The 22,374-nt window shown below is 45.9% G+C and overlaps 1 protein-coding gene across 2 annotated transcripts in view; it reads left to right on the forward strand.

The window, feature by feature from the left end:
• Nucleotides 1-18,918, forward strand: part of PLA2G4F (phospholipase A2 group IVF) — a 341,301-nt gene extending 322,383 nt beyond the window's left edge. For both annotated transcript variants that reach the window (XM_078659639.1, XM_078659638.1), the window contains exons 19-20: nt 10,993-11,179; nt 17,966-18,918. In XM_078659639.1, the coding sequence (XP_078515765.1) occupies nt 10,993-11,179; nt 17,966-18,198 (420 nt within the window). In that variant the 3' untranslated portion in view covers nt 18,199-18,918. The remainder of the gene's footprint in view (nt 1-10,992; nt 11,180-17,965) is intronic.
• Nucleotides 18,919-22,374: the final 3,456 nt, after the last annotated feature.

Consider the following 22,374-nt stretch of genomic DNA (forward strand, 5'->3'; position numbering starts at 1 on the left):
TGAGACCTGCTTGAAGTCTTTCAGTAATTTCATACCCAGAGTTAAAGCAGGCTCTGGACCGTATTCATTTTGAATCTGTTTTAGCACATCTGGTATTACTGCCATGGATGGAACTCCATGTGTTTTTGTGTAAATGGAAGCAAAGACTGTGCCCCAAGTGTCACAGTCCTCCACATGTGGTGCGATCCCCATTGGAAGACAGATAGTCAGAATTCTGTGTTTCTCAGTAGGGGTAGTATCCGGAAATACTGCCTCTATTTGAGTGATTTTTTGTGCTAACCAGAATGGAATTTGTTCCCGTTTAATGGGTACTTTACCCAGACAAGATTGTATGTTCTGTGGTGTGATTTTATTTGTGTTCCCCTGATGTGGTGTCAGCTGTGGAATTTTAATAGCTGGTTGGACTGTTGAAGTCCGCATTACATATTGGACTAATTGTCTATGTATTTTAATCAGTTGTTTTAGCTGTGCTAAGAGTTCTGGTCTTGACATTTTTTCAATGTCTGGATGTGGTGTGTATCCGGCTAGAACCGGCCACGTTGCTCCTGGTCTACCTAGTGGACCGAGCCTGGTGATGTGATCATTATGTTTTAGGGCGCCTTTAAACCAGAGCAGGTGCTCTTGGTATTTTAATGGGATTTCCACCTCCTCGAAAGGAGTGTACTCATCTGGTGGTTCCTCTATTTTGTAATAGTGGAACTCATGTGTGACAGCGTTTGCTGCTGGAAAGTTTTATCCATGAATAGAATACCTCTGTCTGCCGATATTCATGTGCCTCTATTACGAATATGACTGTACCACCTCTCGATGTCAGTCCATTTTCTATTAGCTTAAGAGTTATAGTTTTTCTTATGCTGACCGGGATGAGTATTGCATCCGGGTCTTGTTGTACGAGACTTGTGTCTTCCGCTAGGAGTTGAGCTGCTATTCTAGCTGTCTCCCTATCTCCTTCACCGTCTGACATTTTACTGACAGGAAGGTTTTGTTGCAGATCAGGTTTCCAAGGAAACAGAGATTAGGTGCACAATATTTTGGAACACTGTATCCTTCAACGTTGAATAAACCAAAAACCATACATAGGAGTTTCCTCCTACTAAGTTTGGCGGATTTTTAACCTTTGACCCACTCCAGACGTCTTTGGAGTATTTATGGGAGAAAGGGTCTGTGTGAAAAAGAACGACTGAGTTACTCTAATGTCTTGTGTTAGTTTTATCGCCTTACCAAACGTTGGGCGCCATGTAGTGTAGTTCCTATATTCCCAATAGGCTCTGCGCATTGGAATAATATCTTCAATAGTATAGACGTAGGACTGAGGTTAACTAGGTCTTCTACTGACGATATTAGACTTAAGTTTTGTGTGCCAGCTAGCTCAGAGTTCACTAGAAACTTTCTCGAATAAGCTAGGAGGAGTTTAGCCTCCCTGGATAGACAAGAAGGGATTTAATTTCTGACAACCATAGAACATGACAACTTTGCTCTCCCTGATCAAGAGTGTATCTCTAGAGTCGTGTGAAAACAAAAGACAGCTATTTTACTCAGTCAATACGTGCATACTTAGTTTCACCAGATTGTAGAGAAAAGAAGAGACGGGCGTTTTCAATAAAAGGTGTTATTTATTGATCAGTCTCTTTTCTCATACAAGAGAAATGAATCGCTACAATTGTGATACTTATAGTTAAGTAAAATGTATACAGTAAAAGCAGGATTATAAAATAATACTGTAAAAGCATTGATATGGTTTCTTAGCCATATGTTGCTCTAAAATGGATAAAAGATATACATACATATATACATTGACTAATCGTACTCAACTGGTGCTTCTAACTACGCCTACCCCGGTGTACCTGACCTAAGCCTAATACATGGGAGGGAGTAAGTAAGTAGCAGTTTAAGTTAAGTTTGTTTTGCCAAGAGTCTGACTCAAGAATTCTCTATAAGGGGTTAGTCAGTTCAGTACCTGAGATTTAGAAGGCAGGAGGGCTGGTATCTCTTTCTCAGGACTCGGTATCCCAGTTACCCGCGAGGGCAAGCTGGAAACGCTGGAGGCTGGATTCCTCGGCAAGAGGAAAGGCAGCGTTTTTCCTCAGCGCGTCAAAAGGGAGGGGCAGCGTCCGTGGGCTCTCGCATCAGCTGGGCTCTCCGGCAAGTAGTCGCTGCTCCAAGCTCATCACCACCGCGTCTTTACTTAGGGCAGTGTCGGTATATTTATACCTGAGAGGTGCCGGGTTTGACGTAAGGATGGACATAAGACGTCAATTAAGAACTGGTCGTTCTTACATTCTTTACAAGAGTTCTCGAACGAAATCAAAACAATAGCAGAGGGGATTTCCCAGGTTTGCTGGAGGCTTGGTTTGTTTAGAGAACTCGGTGTGCTTTCTAGGGGGCTGGAGGAATAGTGCTTGCTTAATGTGACAGCATGCGCTATGACTAATTTATGAAACGGGTTTCTGTGCCGTTGTTTGGATATTAGTGATTTATAACCAGACACGGGTCAGAAATTGGAGTATTGATACAGGTCCTTAGATAAACACACTACACAGCAACATGAAACCATAAGACAAAAAGCAACAGCACAGAATTAAAAAATAAAAAAATAAATAAAGGGAAAGGGAAACATTTCAAAAGAAAAACAAAATCATACCTACGAGATTGCAAGATCAATACAGTCAGCCGGCTCGCAATGTATCCAAGAACACAACGAGAAATGTTATCAGTACAGGCATAACAAATGCTACCATAAACCACGCATGCCTTGAGTGAGGATCAATAAAGTACAAGCACAAGTTTGTATAAAAAAGGGCAATGGAATGTACAGTTAAATGTACCCTGGCATACCGCCCCGGAGCACAGCACTAATTGGGCCGGTGGCGGTGACGTGCCACACACTACATTAGGTAATGCGCAAGCAATGAATATCGTCGGGACACAAAAATTGCTGCAAATGACTGTGTACCACCAGACAACATACACTCAGCCGCCTGACGTATGGGGCAAGCGCAAGTAGCGCGCATAGTAAAGTAATGCCGAATGCGGCACCCGCGTCGCACCCGCCCTAGCCTACCCCTGTCGGTGTGATAGGATGAAGTGACTGGGATGGCGTCCCCTGAGTGAGTTTCGCGATGTATTGTCGATATGGGCCCCAAATATCAGTCGGGCCGGAAGAAGTCGGATGTTGTTCTGAATATTCCACACTATTCACATTGCAGTAGGCCACACTCCGAAGCCACGAACTGACTGTCGGAGCGCGTCGTGCGCACCAGAGCAGCGCCACCTCCCTTTTGGCCAAGAGGAAGCAAATGGACGCCAGTCTACAAAGAGGGCGAGGGAAATTTGCAACGTAGCCAAGCAATGCAATTTCAGGTGTAATTTGCAACGTCAGTCCCAACATGTCGCCCGAGACCCGGTGGACCTCCCGCCAGTATGTGTGTAACCATGAGCATGTCCAAGACAGATGGGAAAAGTGCGCCTGCGGGGCGTTGCATTTGGGGCAGCAGTGGGGCCTACTAGAGTCGATTTTGTGAGCAAGGGCCGGGGTATGATACATTCTCCTCAGGAATTTAAAGTGTATGAGCTTGTGCCTGCTGTTCATGGACACGTCCCTGGTAATAGCACAACATGCCTCCCACTGGTCATCCGTAATCTGTGTGCCCAGATCGCGCTCCCATGCAGCGCGCACCGCCTCGTCTGATGCTGGAAGAGAGGCCAAGCACAGTTTATAGAGCTTGGACACCACATGAGCACCCGACTGGTTTTGTATTATAAATGTAAGGGCAGGGTTGTCTTCAGGTGGAAGGGGGAACGTGGGAAATTCAGCTCGTAACATGGAGAGGAGTCTCGTTAAAGTGAAAGCATCCATGAATGTGCGGTCGGAGAAGCGGGAGTCTTCTGTCAGAGAGAAAGCATGGCCATCTGGAAACAGGTCGCCGATCGTGAGCATCTGGAATTTGGACAGCGTGCGACGAATCACAACTCGCCGGTGATGGGGAGCCAGTGAGGGTTAGGTAACGGGAGCGCAGAGGAATACACTTTGTCTATGCGTAGTAGCCGTCGTATCTTATCCCAGGCCCAGGCCGTGGTGGACAGGGGGTGGATGTCATGGGGGTCTCAGGGGAGCCCTTTGGGAAGGATGGCGTTAAGTGGCACAGGGAGCGCCGCATCAGCCTCAGGTCTCAAATACGGGATTCTAGCATCCGGGTTAAACCAAGGATGTGCATACGAACACTGCGCGACCAAGTAATAAAGATAAAAATCTGGCACCCCAAATCCTCCTCTCTCGTACGGCAGTGTAAGTGTGTGCCAGGCCACACATGGGTTCTTGCTGCCCCACACCAAACGTAACAGGGCAGTGCGGAGTTGGGAGAAAAAAATCTTAGTGAGAGGGACCGGGATGTTATTGAATAAGTACAAAAACCGGGGGAGGACAACCATCTTGATGATAGCGATCCGGCCAGCCATAGACAATGGGAGACGGAGCCACCGGTCTGTATTATCCTCCAAAAAATCCAGGGCCTGTCCGTAGTTCAGACGGATAATGGACACTGTGTCAAGGTGGATGTGGATCCCCAGGTATTTAACAGAGTCCACGCACCACTCTAGTGGGAAGGAGCAAGGCCACTGCGCGGTGGCAGGGGTGAGCGGAAAAAGAAGCGATTTGTGCCAAATGATTTTGAGGCCTGAATATTCGCCAAATCGAGCGATCTCAGACAGTAAGGGTTCCAGGTTGGTCTCAGGGGTACGGACATACAGGACCATGTCGTCCGCATATAACGAGACTAGGAGTGGGCCGGTGCGGAATTGGAGCCCCCTGTGGAGATGTTTCTCTTGAAGATGCCGCACTAGGGGGTCCATAGCAAGGATGAACAGGAGCGGAGATAAGGGGCAGCCCTGCCGGGTGCCTCTGGAGAGTGTGAAACTATCAGTTTTGGTGCCATTTAAGCGTATACGAGCAGTGGGTGCCGAGTACAGCAGCTCCACCGTGGCTACAAACATCGCGGGCATGCCCATCCTCCGCATTACTGCTAAAAAAAAGGCCACTCTAGCGTGTCGAATGCCTTTTCAGCGTCTAGAAACACCGCTGCCGCCGGGCTGGAGGGGTCAATCCTATGTAGGACTGAGAACAGTGTACGGAGATTCAGGGAGGTAGACCTGTGAGGGACAAAGCCGGACTGGGCCGGTGAAACTATAGTATCCACCAGCAGCGCTAGTCGTAGCGCTAGCACTTTGGCCAAAATTTTATAGTCTAGGAGCGACAGGGGGCGGTAGGAACTACTGACCGAGGGATCGCGACCCGGTTTTGGTAGCAAAACAATAACCGCCTCACGGAGCGTGGGGGGGAGAACGCCCGACTCCAGAGCCTCTGCATACACCTCGACAAGTCTGGGCACCAGTTCTTCCTTGTATTCCTTGTAAAAGTCTGCCGTGAAGCCATCAAGACCCGGTGCCGAAGAACCCTTCAAGGAGTCAATGGCTTCAATTACGGAGTCCGGCGTAATGGGATCGGCCAGAAAGTCTTGCATGTATTTTTCCAGGTATACCATGGCAATCTCATTTATATACGACCCCGGGTCTAGGCGGTCTCTTGGCAGGGCAGAGGTGTAAAGGTAGCGGTAGTAAGCCAAAAAGGTATCACAAATGGCGGGGGGGGGGGGGGAAATGTCGCGTGTCCTGCGAGTCAAGTATGTCAGTGATGTAAGCTGCTTGTCGTGGTGGACGGAGCAACTGCGCCAATAGCCTGCCCGATCTATCCCCCTCACCATATTGGCGCACCATGTTGTATTTGCCCAGAAACCGCAATTCCCTGTCCGCGGTATCTCGGAACGGTCAGCGAGAATCTCGGCTTCCACCACCAATAGCTCCGCCTCCACGCGGTTCAGAGCAGAGCGAACCTCTCGCAGAGCCCCGACATGTTTGGTGATACAGACTCCCCTAATGGTGGCTTTGAACACCTCCCATAACGTGGCCACTGAGCCAGTGTTGAGGTCAAAATAGTCCTCAATGGCCGAGCGGATCTCCTCAGTAAAGACCGGGTCCGTAAGGGCTTTACCCGGGAAACGCCACTGTCTTTTGTATCCACCCAACCTCGGCACCGCCAGAGTCAACACCACTGGAGAGTGGTCAGAAAGTGTGCGCGGAAGAGTGGCGTGATCAACCACCCACCCTGCCACGCCCGGGGAGAGCAGCCAATAGTCAAGTCTGGTGCTAGTGTTATGGAAGCTGGAGTGGTGAGTATAGGCAGGGGCGTGAGCGTGTAATCTAGCCTCCACATCTATTAGAGAGAAGTGTGAGCAAATATCCGCCACCGCCGCGCGGGCAAGTGGCTTGCGATTTGGGGAGGAAGAAGTGCTGTCTCTGCTAGGGTCCATCAAGAGGTTGAAGTCGCCCCCCAGTGCCAGCAGCTCGATGTCTGAGTGGAGTAGTGTAAGATGCAGGTCATGGAAAAAGGCCGGGGAGTCCGTATTAGGGCCATAAACCCCTACCAAAGCAATTTTGTACCCATACAACACACCAGAAATTGACGCATACCTGCCCTCTCCATCTGCTTTACTGCCAGTAAATACAAAGGGTACTCGTTTGTGTACAAGGATCGCAACCCCCCGTGCATACCTACTATAAGTGGAAAATACTCTATGGGTACCCCAACCCCTAGCCAGTGCCACAGTATCCGCCCGCACCAGGTGGGTTTCTTGTAGGAAGAGGATATCCACCTTATGACGGTCAGCATATTGCAGAACTTGTTTACGTTTCCGAGTGGTGTTCAAGCCACGAACATTCCATGACATCAACGTCAGCCTGGAAGGACCAGACTGCAGACCTAACCTGGCCATAGCGCCAAACCAAGGACAGCAAACAGTGAGCATTCAACTAACAGGCCGATACTATGAATCTCGCAATCAAACACAAATAAAATACTCCACAAAAAAAAACATACATCCCATCCCCCACCCACCACCCAGCCTCCCAACAACCCAGGAGAGGCAGATCCCAAACAAGCGCTGAACAACAGTGCAGAACATAAATGGCAAAACGCATACTGTGATAGAACATATCTGCAAACAAAAAAATAGTAAACCCCAATGGAATCGAAGCAAACAGGCATTCGCCATAGGGGGAAGCAACGCCACCCCATGCGGGCGTCCCAGAAAGCGACCAACGAATTACTGGCCATGTAATCGAACCCAGCAGAGCGGAACCTTTAACAACCAAACAGGAGGACCCATGAATGGAGTGTCATTGGATGGTCAGCCTAGGCCGGCTTCAGCGAACAAGTCAGCACTGGACTGTGTATGAGTTTGAGGCGGAGAGTGAGGCCTGGAGCCGAACGGCTGCTTTTTGTAGCCATGACAGAAGTCCTGTGCCTCCACCGGAGAGTCAAAAATGCGGAATGGGCCGTTCACCTCAACCTTCAGTCTTGCCGGATAGAGCATGCCGTACTTCAGGCCAAGATTACGGAGGGCGGACTTGACACCAGTGTTTTTCCGACGTGCCTCTTGCACCATGAGCGTAAAATCCGTAAAGAAGGACAGCCTGCTACCCTGCCACTGCACCTCTCCCATCTCACGTGCAGCGCGGAGCGCAGCGTCTCGGTCGCGAAAGTTCATAATCCTGGCAATGATGGGTCGAGGTGGCAGTCCAGTGCGCGGCTTGGGCCCCAGTGACCTATGCGCCCGTTCGACAACAAACCCAGCCGTGAAGGTATCCCCCCCGAACAGTTCGATGAGGAGATGTTCTACAGAGGTATCAAACCGGCCCGTGGCAGTTGTCTCCGCCACACCAAGGATTCGAATATTATTCCTCCGGCTACGCACTTCCAAGTCCTCATTCTTAATGGCCACATCCTTGAGAATTTTTTCGACTCGCTCCAGCCGTTTCAGCGTTTTTGCGGCTCCGTCCTCAACATCCGAGATTCTGGACTCCGCCAAGTCGAGTCGACGGTCGTGGGCCTGCACCGTAGAACCAATGTCTGACAATTTTTTCTCCAGGCTATCGAAGCGAGTGTCCAAGGCCTTGAAGCCAGCGCGCATTTCTCTCCCCATGGACGCCGCGTCGCCAGTGTCCGCTGAGCCGGTAGCTCCAGAGGCCGCTCCAGGCGGGGGGTCCGTGGTAAGGAGGGATGTTTTATCGAAGCTGAGCTTCCTCTGGTTTGGATCCCTTTTCCCCATCACCAAGGCCGAGCGGGAAACGCAGCAGCAGCAACAATGGTGAAGGTGGCAAGCAGCCGGTCAGAGGGCAGAGCCAGATGAATCCTCGGGCGGCCTCACCACAGGCGCCACCAGTGCGCGGGTAGGCCAGGCGTCGGCAGAGGAAGGGAGGCAGGACCGAACCCTCGGGTTCGGAGTCCCTGATGTCAGCGGCCGGGACGGGTCAAGGCCGCAAACTCAATGCGGGTCAGGCTCCTGCAGGTAAGCATCCTCGTACTCAGCTCTGCAGGACGGGGAGCAACCCTCTCGCAGTGACCAGCACCGGAGGAAAGGGGAGATACACGGTCTCCCAGCTGGCGTGCGCAAGGCGGGGCCGCTGTGTAGTACCAGGGAGCGCCGCCGGAGTCTTTAGCCGCCCCGCTCCCAACCCCCACCGCCACCGGCCAAGCCCCACAGCCCACCACCCGAGTACCAACGCGGGCCCGAAATCGAGGCCCCGGCTCCGGCGAGTCCCCAGGCCGGAGGCCGCAGTCGCGCACCAGGAGCTAAGCTCCCCAAAACGGGGGCCACGGAGGAGGGGAGATGCGCGTGTGAGCCCAGCGGGGGGAGCAGCGGAGGAAGGAGGCACGGCGGCCGAGAGCCGCGCTGCACTCACCCGGCGCACCAGCGCAGAAGGGAAGATGGCGCCGAGGTCCGGAGGCCTCGATTCCCCTCCGCCGTGTACGCAGCCGTAGGTTGCTCCCACGGCGTGGAAATTTCACCCAGATGCCGAGGGTGTCATCAGCAACTGGTTCCGTGAGGCTGGGGGAGACTGGATTAGCGGATCACATCTCGCTCGTTGCCGCCGGGAGCCCGCATGAAGGAGCTTCACGGCAGAGCAGCCATTTCGCTTGCCGCCGTGGCCACGCCCCCGACCTGGGTCTCTTAAGTCCACAGACGCATCACATCTCTCATGCCAGGGACAATGGACTTCTTCCCCTACCCAGCAGCATGCTATCCCTAACAAGGACTGATGGCCTGAAAGTTGTGTTTTTCAATTGTTCTTTTTCCTCTCATTGTTTCTTACCTTTCTCGACCTATCTTTCCTTTCCCCGACTCACAGGTGCCTCTTTAAATTGATAATTGATATTACAAATGTGATATATATGGATGAACATAGCACTGGCATAATTGATTTATAGTTTGGTTCATCCAATATTTTAACATCTTTGTATCAAGTAACGCACACCAACATGTCTTTGTGACCTGCTTTGTTGTGTTTAGAAAGGAATACAAATACATTTGAAAAAAGGCCTCCCCATATGATAGGGTCATCTGCCAGTGCATGAACCTATTCCTGGGAAAGGAAGGGGTAGGAACGGAATCTACATCTGCTAAATACCTTTCACACTGCAGCTGGCACAGTCCCACAGAAACAGAGGAGGGCAACCAGGCCTCTGGAACCAATCACAGGAAGAGCTCCCCTTTCGAGTTTTGGAGGGAAGGGTCGGGCAGCCTTGGCAGTTAGCACAACTGCGACTCTCAAAGAAGGCCATTCAGCAGACCACTTCAAGTTGTTATTCTGGAATGCCCCGGAATACTGTGCAGGAGTGTTGGGGCAGGGGTGGAGTGATGTAATTACAATGCATGCTTTACCATGCATGCTTTTACCAAATATCCTTTACCACGCAATGCCATTACTATGCAATGCGTTTACCTCGCAATGCGTTTACCACTAATATATATTTACTATGCATACCTTTACAACGGATTTATAAGATAGGTGAAACCCCTACTTTTTATTTATAAATGTGTCAACTTTTTAAAATCATACATTAAAATATTTTCTAAAATGGGAAGTATATTCATGGTAAAGTCACGCGTGGTGAAGGCATTGCATGATAAAGGATGCATGGTAAAAGCATTGCATTGTAACGCTGCATTATAAAGGATGTTTCCCAGTTTCACCCCTTTGTATTGTGTCTGGTATAGGTGAGGAGTGGGGGAAATTGTGGTCTTAGGGTTCTAGGTATGCTAAGGATGTGAACTATTAAGAGGGTGTCAGTATAAGTATTTCCACTTGCCCACATAAATATATTTGTAAATACATGGTTAGTCTTGAGCAGTGTGTGTGTGTAATAAAGCACTTTTCCTTTTAATATGGAAAAAAGCACTGTCTGGACTTGGTTTGTTGAGTGCCGTCTTGCATTCTGGGGAACTAGCCTACACCACTTACCTTGAGTAAACCTTGGACTGCTTGGCTTCGTTACCCAGAAAGAGTCAAGTGCCTCAATAGGGCACATAGTTCCTACTAAGCAATCAATTGTGGATCTATTAATTGAGCAGGACTCACTTCCTGCACAACTAATGACATAATTTCATACACTGAGTATCCTCCGCAAACGAGATGACTGTACAACTAAATCCTCTAATTAGGTGTATCACAGGGTGATCAGAGGCATTAAGCAACTTAGGGAAAGGGAGGATCCTTTAAGAATCCCACAATAGGTTTCTAGATTCCTAATAGACGGAAGGTTGCGCACCTATTACTTATGAAGGATTCACAACTTTTGCTTTTTCTATTACACACTTTGGAATGGTGGCCACTGCAAGAGCTATAACTTGCTTTGCCTTTCAAAGGCACAGCGGCGATGGAAGAGAGGTCTGCGTAGGAACAACACTGGCCTGCTTGTGTGCCAGTGAACTCTTCTGAATGTTGAAGCTTTTCGTGTTGAATTTGATGTTGGAGATTATGACCCTCTCCAGAATTTATACTAGAATGTAGATTGAATTGTGTGCAGACTCAAAAATGAAAATGTAAGCTTACTTAATAGATTAAAAATGTGATTCAAGCTCTTTCAACTCTTGGCCACAGGCGCTCTTGCTGACTGAGATGTACTGCAGAGAGAGAGGAATTCCGTTCCCGAAGATAAAGCTGAATGAGGAGGATGAAAAGCAACCTAAGGAGTGCTACGTATTTTCAGATGCTGAGAATCCAAAGGTTCCAATAGTGATCCACTTTCCGTTGGTCAACGACACGTTTCAGAAATGCAAGGAGCCAGGTAAGGCCACATGCATTCAATTCTTACATAGTCTCCTCATGTGTGCGTTGTAGCCACCTTCACTGCAAGCATTCAGTATTTTAAATTTGGGCTTTACACTACGCTATTAAGAGCAATGACAATTAAACTGGGAAAAAAATGTCATCCATGTTTTTTATAGTGAATCAGTCTGCATCATCTACGCTGATTAACAAAGTAATCATAGTTTAGTTACTGAGACGCGGTTGGAGTTATAGACAGGTTTGTATCAACAAAAGAGCATATTGCTTTGTGTTAGTTGGGATTCATTACATGGTTCTACAAATGTTAGAGTAGCCATTCTCCTACATGTATTTAGGATGATATTAAGCACTACTAGAACTCATGTGCTGTAGCCACAATAAGTCTTGATATGCCTTACTATGTTCGTTAAGCTCTATATTTGGAAACTCAGGCACCCATTCTTCCACATTAGATCCATATACAAGTATCCGGACCTGTCTTGGGCACTTAGCCAGCACAGTTAGCACATGCAGTCACTACTTACTGTCACTGCTATAGAGTAATTGGATGATTTGTATAGGGTTGAGCCCTATTCCTAAGGTCGCAGAAGAGGGGATTTAGTATTGGGATGTTGCTTAGAAGAAAGTATATCTGATGTAAATTTTATTTGCAAACGTTCATGTCTCAATTTTCAAATCTGAGATGTAGCATTCATCTCTTGCACCCAAGCCACACATCTGTCCAGTAGTCAAGCCTTCTTGGTGCGTACACTACTACCTCTGTTGAACCAGGTATGTACACTGGATGTTGCACTTGCATTGACCCGCATGAGATTGGAGAACTGAAACAAATTGTATCTACAGTCACGAAAAGTTGCCAATCAAGCTCCAACTTCCTCATGAAAAAGTGGCAACAGTGCACTATTTAAAGAATGTAAATCCCAAATGTAACATTCTACCTAGGCTCCTGATGTCTACTCTATGAAGAGTAAGACTCAACACCTTCAAGTGTTCCCTCTATGTGTCATGCCAGCAGCAGCAAGCTGACTTGTAACCTGTATTCACAATATGCAAACACACCCCTGAATACCTTTTAATTGCATAGAATGTGGTTTGTCATTGGGCTATTGCTCATGCTGCAAAAGATATTTTTTTTTAAATGAAAACTATTTAATGTATGCCAGGGATGGACATATTCTCTTGTACATTCATAGTCAATTTTTTTCAGAGAAGCAACATTACATAATAATAATCCTATATTTGTAAAGCGCACAGCTACCCATAGTTTTCCCGGCGCTGGCGGCCGTCGGGAAGATTAATCAAGCTATTGCCCAGAGTCACATGATGCTGGGCAGACCCCTGCCACTGGTGCCGGGGATCGAACCATGATCCCCAGCGTCCGGCGTCAGTCGCCCTGGCCGCTGCGCCACACCTCTTCCACATGGTACACTATTTTGTCAGAAGTATGGTAACATTGCATTAGACCATAATTATTGATATAATAAATCTTCTGCTCCTACTAGCAACATTAACTGTAGCTCTCTACTCATTGTGCCCACTAACTATCAGCCACACTCCAACAATTCTTCCTGAAGTGGGATGACCACAGCAACTCATACCCGAAAGCATCGTTCTTGACATGTATTATTTTCATATTTGTCTATTTTATCTTTAAGTGTCACCGTTTTTTACCCCAGGATTTTTTATTAGGATCATAGCAAGCAATAAAATGACAAGTAATCTACACAGCGTCATACACTGACATGGCAAAAGTACGGATTGCACATCATTAAAAATTACTTCATTTCCCTCCCTCCCTTCCCCCGGCATCACAAACCATGGCATTTGAATTGGCATCATTAGAGAGCAGTGCAGCAGCACCATCTGGAATGAAGGGAGTTCAGAGACCCCCTTTTATTCATTCCATTTGCCCCAAGTGGAACCTACTTTCGAGGACAGCCCCGTCCCTCATATATTGCCTTCTCAGCCAACAAACACCAGTCCATATCCCACTTCCAGTCTCCCAGGTGTGGGGCTTGCACCACCCCTCATAGGTGCGCAATATTGCGTTTCGCTATTGCCAGACCCAAGGTCATCCATGTCTGCTCCATGAGCTCAGGCTGGTTACTTCCCAAATATATAACAGATACCATTTAGTGGAGGCTTCTATGCTATTCCTGCATAGGTCATTCATGCAGGCAACTACTGACTCCCAAAAGTGTTGTATCACCGGGCAGCTCCAAATAATGTGGAAGACAGTTCCCACCTGGCCACACTCTGTACGACAGCTTCTGTCAGTCGCCTTGCCCCTTTTCAACATGGTGGTACATGCAAAGTAAGACCTATGGAGAATTTTGAGTTGCACTAAGAGAGACCTAGACTTAATCGCCATCTCCCTTGGGGACGCTAGGGCTTCAGGCCACTCATCATCCTCCAAACCCTCCAAATCTCGTTCTCATTGGTCCCGCAAGTGTTGAAGAGTGTCTGGTGAGTTGTTGATCAGCTTTTGAAATGTGAGGGAAATCGCCCTGCGGGGCAAATGCTCATTGAGCAACCTGTCCTCCAGGGGCTAAGACTCAGGTACGTCAACTCCCTGAGGAAGTGACACTCAGAGTGCGTGTTGTATCTGCAGCTACCAAAATGTCTCAGTGGGGGCTATCTGGTAGTCCTGTTGCAAGTCAACAAATGGGATGACCTCTTCCTGGGACCAGAGGATCCCTACCCTGGAAAGACCAAATGAGGTCCTACTTACCGTATCCAGGTTGTGCCCCTAGGGAGCCCAGTTCCTCTAAGTCCCCCAGAGGAGTGGTCCGAGTTATCTTGCCCCTCCAACCAAGCACCTGAAGCATTGTGCGCCAGAGTCCAATCGTTACCACTGTGGGCCCCTTGAGAGTAGTATGCTGTGGGCTGGCGTAGATGGCCCTAAGGTATCGACCGGTTGTATGACCTGTGTATGCATACAAAATGCTGGTTCGTGTGCAGGGAGATGAACCCAGTGATTAACAACAGTGCCTTGTTCCTCCCAATAGTATTTTTGAATGTCAGACAGGGCGATTCCACATCAAACCAACCCCTCGTCAGTTTTCTGAGTGCTGTTTGCGCCCAAACCCATCTGATAGCAGTATCCGGACTTCTTTCCGATTGCTTTAAAGTAGGTCACAAGGACTGGATACGGTGTATTATGTAGGGCATAGAGGAAGCAAGGTAGGGCATCATTTTGAAAAGTGCTGCTCTGCCAAGCAGTGACAGTGATAAGGACATCCAGTGTTGGACATCATGCTTTAATCGTGTCAGCGTTGGCTGCATGTGTTTAGGCCTGGGTCAGTGGTGGCATGGATATCGAGGTATCGGACCCCATCTTTAGTGGTCTTTGCTTCTCATAACCCAGGGCAGTCGTGGCGTCCCTCCACTGAGGACATAGATTAGGGATTTTGTCCAGTTAATGGTGTTACTTGAATAGCGACCAAACTGGGCAAGTATTTGCATTAACCTGTCAAGTGTAAGGACAGGATCTGTTACATAGAACAGAATGTCATCTGCATAGAGCGATATACTGTTCTCTCAGTATTCGGTTCATCGAAGACCACGGACCAGCGGATCCATCCCATTCCAAGCAACCCAGGATTCTAATTTGAGAGAAAAGATGAGTGGTGAAAGTGAGTATCCCTGCCTGGTACCACGTTGGAGTCTCAATACCTGGGAAATTCCCCCCTAAGTGTTACTGTTAATCCTACCATTTATTTTAAGTTCCAAAGCTTAGTGCAGAATAACGGTATTGTAGGTGAGTCAGGCACTTTTCACGCCTTTGCAACCAAAATCTAGCGGCTAGCAGTAAATGTGCTATAAGGTTGCCGGTGGGTGTTGACAGGTCATATTGTCCTCCTTCATCTAATTAACCTAGAAGAGGGATAAAGGAATTTATTTGTAATTGGTTATTAGTAATGTATTTCACGGATGACAGGACCTCCCTCCAGAAATTCCTATTTCAACTGCATTCCTGCTCCATGTGTATGCAACAACCTCTCATCCCACAGCCCCTCTTACACACCAGATCCTCGGTGTACCTTTACATGATTTATATGTGCATGTCTTATATTGAGTATAGATGGAGGATTTTGATGTTCTTTGCCAGATTGGTGTCCATTCAATTTGAGGATTTTCATATTCATGGTCCTCCACCCATTTCTTTATATATGTTATGTGTTGAAATGTGGTGCTTCCATCTTGTGCCCTGTATAATTGAGATATTGCACGTGACGTGTCTCCCTTCAGACACATGCTGTATTTTAGTTGTCTCTCTACCCCTACCCTCCCCCATTGACGGTTGTCTAGCCCAAAGTAGAAACTTTGTCGGACAATAGACATTATTCAGTCTCAATTGTCAAGTCATCTGCACACTTCTGTTTGCTTGTGAGTCGACCTGCTTCAAACAGCAAACCAAGCTGAAGCACACCCTTCTCCGTTCAGCCCCTATCTGATGTACCTGACTCAAAATCTAGGTTATCCATAACTGGAGATAGGTCGTGAGGATAGATAGGGATTTTCCTAGTCGTAAGAGCCTCATTCCATTAGGTTAGTCACTTGGGTGGAAGTCAGCAGGGGACCCTAGAGTCCTTAGGTTCTTGGAGGGAGCCACATTAAATGTTTTAGGGGTACCCTGCACTCTTCCTTCTCCAGTCAGCACCAGGATTATCTTTATTTGGGGAGCACCAGTTTAGGGCCGGGGCTAATTGTATTGCTAAAATATATCTCTCAATGTCTGGTACACCTAAGCATCCACCTAAGGGGGTTCTACATAGAAGTGACTTTGAAATTCATGGTGGCTAAATATTCCAGATATAACACCAGGCCTTCTTCTGTATATTTTGTAGTGTTTTTGGGGGGGAGGGGTGGTGGGGAGAGAGAGGAAGGGGGTGGCTATAGGCAATGTTCTACAGGGACAAAGCATTCTAGGCAAGAAATTCTACTTCTCACAATTGATCCTCTCCACCCAGGAGAGCCCATGCCGCACCCATCTGTAAAGGTCTTTGTATAGCATATCAAGTAGTGGTGCGATGTCGCTATTGTATAAATTACATAATCTGTGAGTGATAATCAGACTCAGATAATCAATATCCAATTAGGCTCATGTGAAACCATGTTGCAGGGTCATGACCTGCTTTCTGCGTTATGGATCCCCAACCCTTGATTTTTCAGGCAGAAGTAGGCGATGCCCACTATACGAACATAGGGGCAATGCTTCGTTTTGTTATCCCTTTCCCCCTAAATGGTCCACAGGCCTACAAATGATCCACAGGCCTATAGACATTGCAGTAACCTTTGTTGCTAGATGTCTTTGCCCAGGAGTAACAGGAGTGAAGGTTACCATTCACAACAGTAGCCAAGCCCTGCCATTGACAATAATTATATTACCGCCACTGTAAAACAAAGTACTTGATATTGTACTAATAATACTATTTACTTAGCTTTCCTATGGCCTACATTTAAGCATGCATGTTTTCCTATGGCCTACATTTAAGCATGCATGCGTTCCTATAGCCTACATTAAAGCACACATTCTTTCCTATGGCCGACATTAATACACACATGCTTTCATATGGCCTGCATTTAAGCACACATGCTTTACTATAGCCTACATTTAGATACACATGCTTTCCTATGGCCTACGTTTAAGCATACATGCTTTCCTATGGCCAACGTTTAAGCACACATGCTTTCTTATATCCTTCATTTCAAACACACTTTCTGTCCTATAGCCTACATTTAAGCACACATTCTTTCCCATGGCCTACTTATAAGCACACATGCTTTCCTATGATCTACATTTAAGCACACATGCTTTACTATGACCTACATTTATGCACACATACTTTCGTATGGCCTACATTGAAGCACATATGCTTTTTTATAGCCTTCGTTTAAGCACACACGCTTTACTATAGCCTACATTTAAGCACAAATGCTTTCCTATAGCCTTCATTTAGGCACACATTTCTGTCCTATAGCCTACATTTAAGCACACATGCTTTTCTATAGCCTTCATTTAAGCACACGTTTCTGTCCTATAGCCTACATTTAATCACACATGCTTTACTATAGACTACATTTAAGCACACATTCTTTCCTATGGCCTACAATTAAGCACACATTTCCCCATGACCTACTTGTAAGCATACATGCTTTACTATGACCTACATTTAAGCACACATGCTTTCCCATACCCTTCATTTTAAGCACACTTTCTGTCCTGTAGCCTACATTTAAGCACACATGATTTCCTATGACCTACATTTAAGCACATATGCCTTCCTATAGCCTAATTTTAAGGGCAATGATTTCTTGAATCCTTGTATTTTGCATGTAACCACAACACGTAAATAATATTGCTCTTTTCCTTTTGCAACTTTTAGTCCAACAGTTTTATTTTAGTACTATGTGATTCTCAAAAGGTACGGTTTCTAAATCTCGATATCAACATGTAAGATGATTTCTTATTTAAAATTTCCCCTTTTTAATTAAGTAGCTTAACCTATTCTGCCCTTTAATGCCAATAGAGGATATTCCCCGTAGGATTCAACTACTTATTTATTATAAAAGACAATACATTTCAATGTAATTAAATATTGTCAGGAATTTTCAATATTATTCATCCTCCCACCAAGAGTGAATGGTTTTATAGAGACGTATGATATATGCTATAGTAGCGGAGCATGATTGTCGATTGTCAGCAGGCACCTCTGTTATCACCACATGGGTCTTTTACATAAAGATCAGACATTTACTTTTATATCTTCTCTTTGTTTAGGCATTGAGCGTGAAACAGAAGAAGAGAAATCCTTTGGAAAGTTTCATATCTCAGGGAGGAACTCACCCTATCGTTCTGCGAATTTCACCTTTGTCCCTTGCGATTTTGACAGACTGCTGGGAGTCAGTCGCTACAACGTCTTAAACAACAAAGACACCATCTTGGAAGCTCTCGCGTTGGCGCTAAAACGAAGGAAGTTCAGAGAGAACAAACTGGTTGAGTCGTCCCCCTAGGAATCCAATCCAGGTGAACTTTGGGCAGTCTGGATTACTGGTCTCCTGCATCTGTTAAGACACTGTAGGAGCCAGTTCTGACATTTTAGACGACAGAAGTTTGACTGAAGATGAAGTAAATGCTGATACTGTGATTTGAACCTCTTCACTCTCATTTCTCTCCAAGTACAGTCACTAGGCTTTGAATATTTAAAAAAACAATGTTGGCAAATTTACATTCATTAGAAAGAGCAGATGCATACTTTATTAAAATAATTCATAAATAGCAATCAATTGCAAATTATTTGTGGGCTTCTTGTGACCCACACTTTTGGGCCCGTCTGAATTTGAAACAGGCTATGAGGAGAATCACAGACTTCTGGAGTGAATACATTAGTCCATTGAGCCACTGGATTTGGAAACACATTAACAAGCAGGACCTGGGGACGGCACATGTTTCACTTCAGTAATGAATCCATGGATCCGAACATTAAATCCAAGCACACTTTTACCTGTAAAGCGTAAAAGGTGGGAGTGCTAATTAATTTTCTTGCTGGTTTGCTAATGAATTATCTCTAAATTTGAACATCCAAAATATGCAGTTTGGGGAGGAGTGTAAAATAATGTATCCTTTGTAATGAATTATTTCAATCTCTATGCTGCAATTGAAGAAATGCGAGAGAACTGTTTTCGAATATTAATTTAAAAAATATGTTTTATGAAAATAAAATCTATTTTTCCTAACAATGTCCTCCATTCTTTATAAATGGGATGTGGTGAGTTGTGCCCCTTATGTATGAATGCGGCATTATGTGTGTTGCAACACTTTCTTTTTCAGCTGGAATCCCACTCTTGACTGGAAATGAATCCAGATTTGGGATTCAAAAAACAGGATTTGACAATTTAACGAATACGATCATAGTTTTCTTATAAGAGGATTTACAGAAAGGAGAACAATGAACTTTAATAAAAGGTATGTGTGGGTGGTATATTACAAGTGTCCCACATTCACTTAATCTTGTTATCTGCGTGGCCACCCCCTCATTCTTTGAATGCTACACACCTCTTTTTTACCTATCAGTGTGTAAAGATGAAGTAAATTTTGAGTTTCTTTTTTCATTTTGGTAATTACAAAACCCTTGCAATGCTGGTAAAGTTATTTGGAAACAGTAGGTAACAAATTCTACAAAACGCAGGTTCTGAAGGAGAAAAAACACCCTTACCTTTTCCAGAAAATGTTGTCCTGGGAAAAGTAGCTCACAAAACCTTTTTTGCAGGTATATTTGCCCATAGGCGAAGTTGTGTAAAGTAAAAAAACTTTGCAACATAGTGTACAACTCATTTATTGGTATCAAGGGCATAGGTATCGGTACAGGAAGTGGTGTGCTGTATACAAGATGGGACTGGGTTACCGTACAGAGGAGCAGGTACATTTTTTTGAGTTGTTTTTTGTCCCCTTCTATTCAAATATGACCCATATTGGAAGATTGAGTGAACATGCGCCACTAATTGATTTCAGGCCACAAAAACTGAGGACATTCACTTCTAGATGATAGCTACGAAAGACAACCCGATAGTCTCATATTTTGAAGGCTGTTCAGTAATGCTGGGTCTTAAAGCCACCAAAACACCACCCTTATTAATGATATAAGGTAAGGGGTCGCCCAAAATCAAGACTCGAAGCATTCCCAATTGTTAAGCTTAGTCCTGAACGATACCACCCGCAAGGATGAGTCCTGCAAGTGCAAAAATACTTTTAACTGGAGAGATACTTCAACTTGTTTCACCTGCAGTCGAGGCTCGCCTGTAAAAACAAGTCACAGGTTAAAATCCTGAACAGGGTGCTCAAGCAGCTGCACCTTTTGGGGTCAATAAAAAGAATGCCACTAAGTTGGGTTATGATGTTGTTAGGCATGCAGACCTTCAAAACTTGAAGTCTAAGGCAGCAAACGTTGTGTAAATGCTATGCTATTTTGACCAAGAGCGCCTTTGCAATAACTCCACAATGCCGGCATTCGCAGCAAAGCCATAGAACGGATTCTCTCCTTCCTCACTGGCCAAACCCGGAGAGTCAGGCTCCTACCGTTCTCCTCAGAGCCTACAGACATTGGCTGCGGAGTCCCTCAGGGCTCCTCCCTGAGCCCCCACTCTTCAACATCTACATGGCCCCTCTGGTAGCCATTTCCAGAAACCACAGACTAAATATTAGTTTCCTATGCTGACAACACCCAGCTGATTTTCTACCTCACGACAAACCTACAGCCGCAACGGAAAATGTCCACAACGAGATGAAGGCAGTCACCACCTGGATGAAGGACAGCTGCCTCAAACTGAACTCCAAAAAAACCGAAGTCCTTATCTTGGGACCAACCTCACTGCCAGGACAACTACTGGTGCCCGCAGCGCCTCCGAGATTCCCCCACACCCACCGACCATGCACGTAACCTCAGCATAATGCTTGACTCCTTGCTCTCAATAAACTACCAAATCAATGCCGTCTCATCCTCCTGCTTCCACACGCTCTATCTGCATCTAAAGATCTTTAAGTGGATCCACACTGAGTCCAGAAGAATGGTCAACAGGCGCTTGTCAGCAGCAAACTTGACTACGGCAACATACTCTATGCTGGCACCACTTAGGAGCGCCAAAAGAAATTGCAAAGAATCCAGAACAATGCTGCTAAACTTATCATGGACATCCCCTGCCGCAGCCACATCCCTGGTTACCTGAAAACCCCCCTGGCTCCCGATCAACAAAAGAATCACCTTCAAGCTCCTCACACACGCCTACAAGGCCCACCACAACATCGGGCCTGCATACCTCAAACACCTCCTCTCCTTCTACACTCTCACCAGACACCTCCGCTCCGCTCCGCCGCCCTGGCCACTATCCCATGGATCCGCAATACCATCGCCGGAGGAAGATCTTTCTCCTAACTCGCTTTAAAGACCTGTAACTCTCTTCCTCTACATCTCACCCTCATTGCCTCAATTCCAGAAGGACCTCAAGACCTAGCTCTTGGACTGAACTGCAGAACCCCCCCCCCCCAACCCCCCCAGTGCCTTGAGATCCTAATGGGTGATTTGCAGTGCTTGAAAAATCCTGATTGATTGATTGATGATGCAGAAGTGCTAGTAGTATGTGAAACTGAAGTATCTTGGTTTCAAGTAGACAGAGTTGATGATCAGTATTGTCCTCCAAATGCGTAATAAACTTTGAAGGTGTAGAAGTGATGTGTGAGACTCATGTTCACTATATAATGTGATCGATAAGAATATTGGCAAAATGAAAACTATAGGTGTACAGACAAAAAAGCAGATATATAATGGCGCGAAATTGAATTGCCGATAATTGGTTATTTCACCCAAAAACTGACATATAAAGGAAGGTGTGCTTTTGGTAAAATGTATGTATTTGGTAAGGGGGTGATTCTGAAGAGGCGGCGGAAGCAAAGAGCTTGGGGAATTGTATTAGATCCAAATATCCACAGCACGTACTGCTAATGGAAGACAATGTTGCAAATGAGTGGGCTCACAAATTACCCAATTTGTTTAGCAGCAAATTAGTATGCCTTAAAAAATGTTATCATTGCATTATGCTAAAAGAAAATGGGAAGGGTCCTCCCTGCAAAGATAAGCGGTCGTTTAAGCTCCTGGGCCATAGCATTTGAGGTGAAATATGTACTGAGAATAAAGATTGTAAATGCAGATTGCTTATCACAATTTACCTGTAAGTGCTGTGGATGATGATGAGTCGTTGGTAGTGTTAGAAATTGGGTCTCTAGGTTGGTAGAGGTATGCATCCTGTTCATGTAGGGACCACAATCCAAGTCAGGGTAATACTTGAATGCCCACAATAGCACCTGCACTTTACTTTTTAAGTTTTGAAAAGCGTAAAGTTTATTGAAGGAAGGGAAAGGGTAAAAAAGGAGAGGAAAGACAAAACAAAATACATACAATTTATATTTCTGAATTCTATAGAAAATACATAAGTAAGAGGTCTTCTTATCAACATAAAGGAGATGTGTAAAAAATATAATACAAATCTGGTCAATTACCTAGAATGTAAGAACAGGCTGCAAATATAGCTATATAAACCAATATATGTATAAAAAAAATCAGAATGTCAAGAAGGCTTCGACACCTCTTGTTCCAAAACTTTGCGTACAGAGGAAAGTTTACCATGACTATCAAAACT

The sequence above is a fragment of the Lissotriton helveticus genome, chromosome 9, assembly GCF_964261635.1.
Source record: "Lissotriton helveticus chromosome 9, aLisHel1.1, whole genome shotgun sequence".
Taxonomy (NCBI): Eukaryota; Metazoa; Chordata; class Amphibia; order Caudata; family Salamandridae; genus Lissotriton; species Lissotriton helveticus.